At 35.7% G+C, this 10,916-nt stretch overlaps 1 protein-coding gene across 4 annotated transcripts in view; it reads right to left on the reverse strand.

The window, feature by feature from the left end:
• The window catches only part of PPHLN1 (periphilin 1), a 108,999-nt gene that overhangs the window by 37,763 nt on the left and 60,320 nt on the right, over positions 1-10,916 (reverse strand). For all 4 annotated transcript variants that reach the window (XM_006755541.2, XM_006755543.2, XM_006755540.2 and 1 more), the window contains one exon: positions 6,956-7,096. In XM_006755541.2, coding sequence (XP_006755604.1) covers positions 6,956-7,096 — 141 coding nt within the window. The remainder of the gene's footprint in view (positions 1-6,955; positions 7,097-10,916) is intronic.

Here is a 10,916-nt window from a genome sequence, read left to right on the forward strand (position 1 = left end):
CCCGACCAGGGGCTGCACCTAGGGATTAGGCCTGCCCTCTGCCACCTAGGAGCAGGCCTAAGCCAGCAGGGCGTTATCTCCTCAGGGGTTCCAGACTGTGAGAGGGCACAGGCCGGGCTGAGGGATCCCCCAACCCTCCGCCCGAGTGCACAAATTTTTGTGCACCGGGCCTCTAGTCCAAGTAATAAGAAGAGACTTTTCCCCATGCAATAAATTCTCTGTGATTTGAGGAATACTGTGAATAAGGCATTTAAAGAATATTTTCAGGCATATCCCTGCAATTTCACTAGTTTTGATTTTAGTAATTGTATCTACTAATATAATTTTTAAGAATGATTAACAATAATTGGTACAATGCAAGAAACTAAGATCCTCTGCAATCATATACTTGTTATTCATTAGAATCATGAGAGGTTAACAGACACTGATGATATCTTATACAGTTATTAAAACCTGCACAGCACTTCATAAGACATAAAAATACAGGTATTTGACACCCATAGTATTAAATCCCCTCCCAAATATTGCTCATTTTAAATGTAATACTTTATTTATTTAAAAAATATACATATAAATAAAAATACACATATAAAACTTTTTTTTAATGTGGAGAAATCAGAGATACTATTTTAAAACATGGTTCACAAGGGATTATATGTATCTATTAATAGACTAGTTAGTTATATATGCTGATATAGAATGGTCTCTAAGATACATTGAATAGGGAACATGATATGCCATTTGTATTTAAAGAAAAAGATATGGAGACACACAAACCAACTCCTATCTTTACTCATTTAGATGAATTGTGCTCCAGATGCACGGGTGTGTGTATATGTGTATATATGTATATATGCACAAATACATAAATGCTATATATAAATTGTGTATATATACTAATACACATGTATATATTCATATCACATATGAGTATTTCTACATGCTGGGGGGGTAAGTGGTAGCTAAGTGGGGGGGGGGAGTTTATGGGTGAGAAGCAAATTGGTTTTACATTGCATTATCTCTTATACCTGTTGAATTGTATGTTAGTGTATGTTATTACTTAAAATACAGCCTTTAAGGAATGGGTGGAGGATATTTAACATAAACCAATCAGAACACATACTTTTGAGATATGACCTATTTTAGTTCCTAACTAAATCCTTATTACTGTCAGTATAATCAAATGTTCATACCTGAAAAGACTTTCATAAATATTTGTTTGGGGTGATACACAGTGTTACAATTGTCAAGACTCATCCAAATGAATATTTAAAGATTTATGCATTTTATTGTATAGCAATTATACCTATTTAAAAATTGATAAACTAGAACTTCTCTAATTTACATAAAAATAAGGTGGTAGCCATTTAACATAGTATAAACTACAGAAAAATGTAAGAAAAAGGTCACCTACTTCTAATTCCTTATTACTCCAAATAAATTCCATAGACTAGTAGAATCAGCATCATCTGGGATAATGCTAGAAATTTGAATACAAGTCCCATCCCAGATTTACTGAGTCAGAATCTGTATTTTAACAAGATCCCAAAGTGCACATTAAAGTATGTGAACCTCTGATAACCTACCAGAGTATGTATGGTAGAAATCCAAGCTCTACAGATGTACAACAATGAGAGTGAATAGCAATGTTAAGTACTGTGCCTTGAGGGTGAATAGATGGAAGGTTCTTTGTTCAAGACTAGTTTGCATAGGAAAACATCCTAATAAATTCCAGCTGCACAATAACTATCCTTTGCAGTTGTTGTATTAATTAACTACGATTCTGCTACTTATTGTCACTTTAGGATTTTAGCTACCCTGACACCCTTAGTCAAATGAAGTGCCAGGCAGAACAAGAATATGCATATTACAGATGTATATTCCAGATCTACTCAGATTATCTGATTTGATCTGAAGAGGAAGATAGCAAATCTAATCCAGATCTTGAAATTCCAGTGGGGAATTACAAGGAGACTTTTAACATCATTAGATGCCAGGACCCCAGGAAAACAGTCTATATCTAAGCACAAGTTTATCAAAGTATGAAGGACCTTGCAAATCTTAAACATGAGAAAGTTCCACAGAGTTAAGGTAAATATTGCTTTATTCCGGAAGTGCAGGAGTTAGAAGAAGGGTATGTATGTAATAATGGAAGATTTCAATTTAGTGTTTCATTCAAAGTAACAGTTTTTTAAAAGACAAGATTCTTCACTGGTAAAATATCTAGTGAGATGCACTTTCAAATCAGATAGAGTTCAGTAATAGTAAGTATATTAAGACTTGAGAGACGTCAGTCAAAGGATTAATGCCAAACACCTGAACCAGAATATAAATCACCCATAATTTCGTGGGTTAAGTCTCTCTAGGAATTACTATACTGAAAGGAGAAATTCTGAAATTTGCTGAAGTTCAGAAGCCAGGAAGCTAGAAAAATATCCCAATAATTAAATGTAAAAGACAGCCCAAATTAGGAAAGAGGGGGTAATATGGAGGGAAAAAGTGTGAGGGGGGGGTGCGGGGGGAGAAGAATGATATATCATAGGATGCAAAGCCTAAGGAGACTAAGTGTTTATGGCAAAAGAATGGGTCATACCCACTAAATGATATTCAAGTAAAACTGGGATGATTCAGATGATCTCTAGCAACACAACATTCAGAAATCCAACTTGATGTCTTCTGGCTCAAGGATTTGAGACCAGTGCTTCTCTACCATTACTGACCATGACCTTGGGAACTTTTTCAAAAAGTACCTGCACCCTCAACCCTACCAAATTTTTATACTCCCAGGGATGAGATGGCAAAGGATATGAATCTAATTCCTCATAGACACGATTCTGATACAATCTGTCTCCACATGCATGTCCTTAAACATCAAATCACATTTATAGGCACTTTAAATTATACCAAATTTTGGCCTACAGATTTATTTTATACCATAATACTACCTCAAGTTAATGACTTTCTTGGAACTCAAGGGCTGAAGGACCTGATCTCTATAAACCTTCAAAACACTGTATGTGGTCATTTATCTTTACAAGACATCTGAACACATTACACTTGACATAACAGAAAGAAAAAGCAGCTGAGTATTACACCAATATTTATATTTGTACACTTTTCTAAGCTTGATTGTTTGGGGCTATTATACTGTTTTTCAAAATATCTTAAGTATATGAAAAAATGTAAATAATAACTTCTGGACAGCTGTGTAACTACCATCTAGCTTTCTCAAGCCTTTATAATATTCTATCCATTGGGTATGTAATACCTAAAAATAAAATATGCAAAAGCTAGAAATGGAAAAAATTGAGAATAATCCCCTTAAAACTACTTTTTTAATTTTTTTTTAATTTTTACAAGTCACTTAATTTTAGACACAAATTTATAAAATAATTATATCATTATTTGATAGCTATCTAACATTTGGGAGACTTCTGGTTTTTCTTGCCAATATATTTGGGGGGGGGGGGAAGCACCCTAGCAAAAACATAGTAGATATATAATTCCAATATATAACATCATTAATTTTTCTATTTTATAATACTTCTAATAACTGTTTTACTTCTCTATTAACATTAGAATATGGCAATGTCCTTTTAGACTTATTTTTCCTTCTTTAGGTCATCTGTCTTTGCTATAATAATCTCAATATACTTTAGTATCAGATGTTTCATGTGTTTGAACAATAGGCAGCTAAAAACAGAGATACAGTCAGCCCTCTAGGTCAAACACATATATGCCGGAAGCCGGTCCATCCTTGCTGCTTGACACAGTCGCTGCAGGAAAGAAACATCTGCACAGCATATGTTTCAAGGGACCTGGCGTATATAGCATACTGTTCTTAATATGTTTGCTCCCCTTAGCGCTGTGTATTTTAACCAAGGTCACCTCTCCGAGAAAGGTTGTTTCCCCAGATAGGGATTTTTCCCTGAAGTCAGGGAGGGGATGAAACGCCTTAACTAAGTGCCAGGCGGGTAGTTAATCACTTTAACTACAAACAATCATGCTTAAGCTACATAATCTTTACTCCCTGGAATGGAGATAAGAAACGCCCTAACCTTTGTAATAGAAATTGACAGGATTAAAATCAACTGGTATAAATACGGATGTAACAAGACAATAAATGGCAGAACTTCTCTGGAGATCCAGACCAGAACTTGGCTGGAGATCCTGGCCAGGCTGCTGATCAACTGAACGCTGTCTCCGTGTCATTCCTTCTTTGCCGACTCCGTCTACACTTTGGGAACCCCTGGACCTGCTGGGGTTGGACCCCGGCACATATAGGTATCTAAAAAGTACTATAAAAACTGGTTTCATATTAAATAATTTTGTGTGTACTGCTAAGCTAGCCTCTACATCTGACTAGTAACCCACCTTTTCAAGATCAAATAGATCAACTATGAATAATAACAAGATGCGATAGTACAGATATTAATAAGCCACAACCTAAAATAATAATCTCCTCCTGTTATTTAAGTCAAGTTTTGCAACCAGTGATATTCTTAAGAGAATTTCTCCTTTAAAGAACAGCAAATCGGGTGGAAAAAATAATATTAAATCATTCATTCAACAAACATTATCAAGCACTTATACTAAGTGCTGGGCCTAGGCACTCTGTTAGGTGGTCAAGTTAAGATGTAGTGTGATTTCAAGTGACTCAGAAAGTATTTCAAAGGTCACTTCTAGGTTTATAACTCCATCCATCATCTATAAAAGAAATATTTCTTAAGAGCCCACTACATGCTAATGACTGTTCTATGTAATGGAGATAAAGCAGTAAACAAAAGGTTCTTGCTCTCATGAAGTTTCATTATGGTGCAGGGAGACAAGCAAACAAATAAAAACATATGTCAAGTGGCAAAAAAAGCTACAAAGAAAAATAAATCAGAGTAAAAAGACAGAGGGCAGTAATTTTATATAGGGTAATGAAATTCATATTCATATTAAAGATAAATCCTGTGAGTTAGCCTTTAATTTTTTAAAAATATGTTTTTATTGATTTCAGAGAGGAAGGCAGAGGGAGAGAGAAACATCAATGATGAGAGAGAATCATCAATCAGCTGCCTCCTGCATACCCCCTACTAGGGTTTGAGCCCCAAACCCAGTTATATATGCCATGCCCAGGAATCAATCTGTGACCTGGTTCATGGGCCAACACTCAATCCTGAGCCACACAGGCCAGACCAAACCTTTTATTTATGCTTTCATTTAATTGATATCTTCAAAGGCACCAATCCATCTTCACTTCACCAAATTAAACAAAATTTTCCCAGTCTCCATTATCCTTATATTCCTCCAAGCATCTGATACTGCTGACCATCTCCATTTTTAAATCCTACTGGTTTACGTGGCAAATTTCCTATCCATGTTCTTAACTTTAGCCATTAGGGTGATATCAATATAAGCTTCACAATCACATCTAGGATTTGGTTAAGATCTTCTCTTATCCAACCAAGGGAGATAGACTTAACTTTTTGTGGAATTGAACAGCATCTTGAGAAAAGATTAATTTTGTTCCAAATTTCCAATAGTTTTTAGAAGTGTATATATAGCCTAAGTGACTGGCCAACTGTTTGGCCAACCGACCAGTAGCTATGACGCGCACTGACCACCAGGGGGCAGATGCTCAGCGAAGGAGTGGAAACCACAGACATGGAAACATGGAACAGACTGATGAATTCAGAGGAAAGAGGGAAGGGGGGAGGGCGGGAAGAGATTAACCAAAGATCTTATATGCATACTAGAGGCTCAGTGCACGGATTCGTGCACTAGTGGGGTCCCTCGGCCTGGCCTGCGCCATCTCACAATCCAGGACCCCTCAGGGGATATCAGAGAGCTGGTTTCAGCCCGATCCCTGCAGGCCAGGCCAAGGGACCCCACCAGTGCACGAATTCGTGCACCGGGCCTCTAGTAACAATATAATGACATTGACTCAAGACAGTGAAGAGAAACAGCAAAAACAAACTCTTGTGCCCCGGCCTATGTGGCTCAGTTGGTTAAGCATCATCCTGCGCACCAAACGGTCACCAGTTCAATTCATAGTCAGGGCACTTACCAGGTTTTGGGTTTGGTCTCCAGTCAGGTCATGTACAGGAGGCAACCAATCATATTTTTCTCTAACCTCTCTTTCTCTCTCCCTCGCTCTCTCTCCCACTTCCTCTCTCTAAAATCAATAAAAACATATATTTTTTAAAAACAGCTTGTATAATATGTTACATTTTATAAAGCCCTTTAACAGTTTATTCATTTAATCCTCACAAAGTGATAATACCCTATGAGGCAGGCAATATTTCCAAAATGAAACACTTTAAATTTTGCTATGTGTATTATGAGCACAGTGAGGAGGATTAAAAAGACAATGATTGCTACTTTTTTTAATCTTTGGTAAAGCAAAGCCTCTAGGCATTTTCCATTCCAAAATTTTATTTCACACCAGAGTTTTTGTCCTATAACTATGCCTTAAGCAAACTATTTAATCTATCAAAAACAAGATCCTAACTTTCAGGAAGGACATCATTAAAATTAGATTTAAAGAGCTATCATTCATTTTTCTTTAATATGTGAAAAAATGCTTAAAAGTATAATGAAAAACATAAGAAATGTCTCTAATCCCAATATTCAAAAAAATTTACTAACATTTGATATATTTCTTTTAGCCCATTCCTATTACTTTTATTAGTTTTTAAATTTCTCCATACTAACTAGAATATTAATATTCTCTAAAAAGGAAGCTTGCTTTAAAAAAATAAACAAGTAAACAGGGCCAGGGACCAAACTGACCAAAATTACTGTGAAATCAAATCAAACAATTTTTATAATTTTTAAAATTATTTCAGAGTCACAAGTGGGAAAGGACAAAATGAAATCTATTTATTCAATAACTATTTACTGTAAATACCATGTGTAAAGTGACATGAACAAAAGATTATGAACCTTAAGACGACTGGATTCTCACCTGTTCAATCTCTTTGGTTTTTGATGCTATTGCTTTGGAGCGGCTGTTTAGCTGACTATCTTCAAATAATTCTATGCCATCTGCTGCATTTGACTCAGGTTCTTCTGACTGGTCAATGAACAATGGTGCTGTGGATCCTGCCTTTAAGAGAAATTAAAAATCTTTAATTGCTTTGTTAAAGGACATATAGCATTTCAGGTAACTTGTATAGGCACTAACTTACAGATTATATTAAGAGAATGTGCTAAACTTAACCTGCTTTAAGAAAGCACTTTCAATTTCATTATGCATAATAAGGAGAATTAAAGAGGAACAAATTTTAAGTATGACAAAGTCTCCAGACTTATTTAATTCCAAAATTATATTTCATGTGATTTTGACACAGCTAGAAGGTTCTGTCCTATAACTCTTCCTTAAGCAATATATTTAAATAAATACCGAAGAGAAAAATCCTAATTGGAAGTGAGGGGTGTGTGTAAACATAAACATGGGTCTGGCCAGTGTGGCGCAGTGGTTGAATATCAAACCATGGCCCAAGAGGTCACTGGTTTGATTCCCAGTCAAGGCACATGGCTCAGTTGCTGGCTCGATCCCCAGCAGGGATCATGCAGGAGGCAGCCAATTTATGTGATGTTTCTCTCTCATCAATGTTTCTATTTCTCCCTCTCTCTTCCTCAATCTCTAAAAATCAATAAAAACATATTTTTTAAAAAAGAACATGACAAAGAGCTCTATTTTCAGAAGTTAAAACTACCTTGCTCCTATAGCCTAAAAGTTTATTGAAATAAAAAGAAAACAATCCCCAAAAGCAATAACTTCTATTTTAGAACAATTCATTAATGAATAAATTATCCCACAAAAATGCCTTAACTGGTTTGGCAAAGTGGTAGAGCATCGGCCTGCGGACTCAAGGGTCCCAGGTTCGATTCCGGTCAAAGGCATGTACCTTGGTTGTGGGCACATCCCCAGTAGGAGGTGTGCAGGAGGCAGCTGTTCGATGTTTCTCTCTCATTGATGTTTCTAACTCTCTATCCCTGTCCCTTCTTCTCTGTAAAAAATCAATAAAATATATTTTTAAAAAATTATTCCACAGAAAGATTACAGCCAATTACTTGTACTTTCTAAAAACACTAGAGAAAAAAAATGAATGAGGAAAGACTTTTATTTTAACTACACTCATTAGTTTTTACAAAACTTTACTATATGACAAATGCCAAGCACTTCTCTAGGAACAACAGATATAATAATGAACAAAAAAGACAAAAGCTCTTGCCTTTATGTAGCACGCAGTAAGCAATTACTTAGAGTAAACTGAGCTCATGTATTTTACTGTTGCATATTTTAGGTGGGTGGAAGGTAAGGGAGGAAATAAGAAACATGTACTTATTTTAAAAGTTAGGATTTTTATGATTGAAGTTATGGCAAATAGCAGTAGGTTCAGAGAAGTTGTAAGACACATTCCCCCTAGCCGATTTGGCTCAGTGGATAGAGCATCGGCCTGAGGATTGAAGGGTCCCAGGTTCAATTCCAGCAAGGGCACATACCTTGGTTGCAGGCTCCTGCCCAGCCGGGCCCTGTTCAGGAGGCAACCAATCGATGTGTTTCTCTCACATCGATGTTTCCCTCTGTCTTTCTCTCTCTCTAAAAATCAATGGAAAGATATCCTCGGGTGATGATGAACAACAACAACAAAAGACATAATTACTGGTAGATTTTCACCAGTAAAAGCAGTGGCATTCTAACACCTAGTGTGTTGTATTCTGCCACTTATTTAGAGAATGACTTGGCAGCATTTATCCAAATTTAGCACATGTCCCTTTTACCTGGCAAAGTTAGACAGAGAAAGGCAAATACTGTTATGATTACACTTTCATATGGAATCTTCAAAAAGAAAAAAATTCATAGAAAAAAAGACTAGATTTGTGGTTACCAGAGATGAGCCTGGGGGTGGGGAGGGCCGCGGGGAGGGAGAGGAGTGCTGAGGGAGAACTGGATGACGGTGGTCAAAAGGTATAAACTCCTAATTAGATATATATTATCCAAGGTTTTGTAGGGACAACAAGGTGTTTGAGATATACATATAGTTCAATATGTAGAGCTAGACAAGTAAAAAATTGTTTTAACAAAGGCAATATAAGGTCATCAGTGAAATACAAATACATAAAATTTTATAATAGGAAGGAGAGGAAAGTGGAATCAAAGAAAGATCTTGGATCTTGTTTTCTCAAACACTATTGATTTCACTGAATGAATCTGAAATGAGGACCACAAAGATGGGCATTCTTCACTGGGGACAATAGCAAAGATATTGAAGCAGAAAATGACATCTTATATGTAGAAAAACATAAATCACATTTTTGCATCTACATAAAAATGTTTAAATTTTCTTCTACAGCAAAAAACAACAACAACAACAACCTGTTCTACTGGGACATTCTAGCCTTTACCTAATTTGGTTTTCATTCTGAGAGTCAAAAGGAAAACGCTCCTGGCTGTTTGTAGGAGGACAGGAAATTATATCTCTATATAATTTGACTATCAACTCCTTGGCAGCTAGGATGGTGTCTCTAATGCAGTGTTTGACACAAGTAGATGAAGAATGAATATGCAGTGAATTTAAATAAACGATGAGAAAGCCAGTACTGTATTATGTTCTGAAAACATGTGCCTTAAAATACTAATCCTAAAATAGGCACTATGGAAAAAATTTCATAATTACTTAATTTTATAAATTATGCAAACTTCATTATTCATCCTCATTTCACAGCCCATGGATGAGCGTGTTAACATATTAAAATCTCTGAAAATTGCTGAATTATCAAAATCAACCTCTTTTAAATCAAGCATTTCCCAACAGCAAGAGAAGATAAACTGGATACCTAAATATTTAATGTCTCTCTACTCAATGAAAATGAACCTACATAGTACACAGACCATTATTTAAATAATATATCGTCACAGCTAAATTTAAGTGTGCATGCACATGCGCATGCGCGCACACACACAGTACTATATCAAACTCTTTCCAGGCATCAAAGTCCTTTTTCTCTCCCAGCTTATTCTTTCAAACCTGATACTAGTTTACAGATCTGAGGTCAAAATTCTCAAATACTCAGTATTTCAAAGAGTATGGATCACTGAAATGAGTAATTATATAACATCTACCCAAGAACAAATGTTAACTATCTGAGCAAAATGTTAATAAGATATGGTGGGATTAAACTTTTAAACAAAAAATCGAGTATAAAATACTTAAATAAAAAATAGAGTATGAAATAAAAATTTCCTACCTGCTTTATTTCCAATATGAAAAAGTATCAATCTAACTTGAAAAACATTTTAGACAATGCTACGAACTTGATGCTGCTTGTCAATATTAATGATATACAACAAACACGCTACAGTAATCACAATTCTATTCTCACAGTTTGCCTTTGGTTCAACAGAAGATCATGCCTGATCTATGACATTCCTTATAGATTTTTATGGTTGTTTACGTCTCAATAATTCAAAATCTAGGAAATTATGGGCATATTTTAGAAAAAAAATAAGGTTTTAAAAATTTCTTTCTAGACCCAATGTAACTGCCTACTCAGAATCAAGATCCAGTCAAGCAATAATAAAAATAAGTAGCATATTTAAAGTCTGAGAAAGGTAGCTCATCAGATTCTTTTTTAAAAAAATATATTTTTATTGATTTCAGAGAGGAAGGGAGAGGGAGAGAGACATAAAATATCAATGATGAGAGAATCATCGATCGATAGGCCACCTGCTGCACATCCCCCCACTGGAGTCGAGCCCCCAACTGGGAATCAAACCGTGACCTCCTGACTCATAGGTCGATGCTTAAACACTGAGCCATGCCGACCGGGCGTGAGATTCTTTTTCTAATTTAAGAGATTAAAAAATGATGGGGATGGGTAAGGTAGAATAAATATCTACACTAATAAAAGAGAAAAAT

This window comes from Myotis davidii, unplaced genomic scaffold, assembly GCF_000327345.1.
Source record: "Myotis davidii unplaced genomic scaffold, ASM32734v1 scaffold290, whole genome shotgun sequence".
Classification (NCBI taxonomy): Eukaryota; Metazoa; Chordata; class Mammalia; order Chiroptera; family Vespertilionidae; genus Myotis; species Myotis davidii.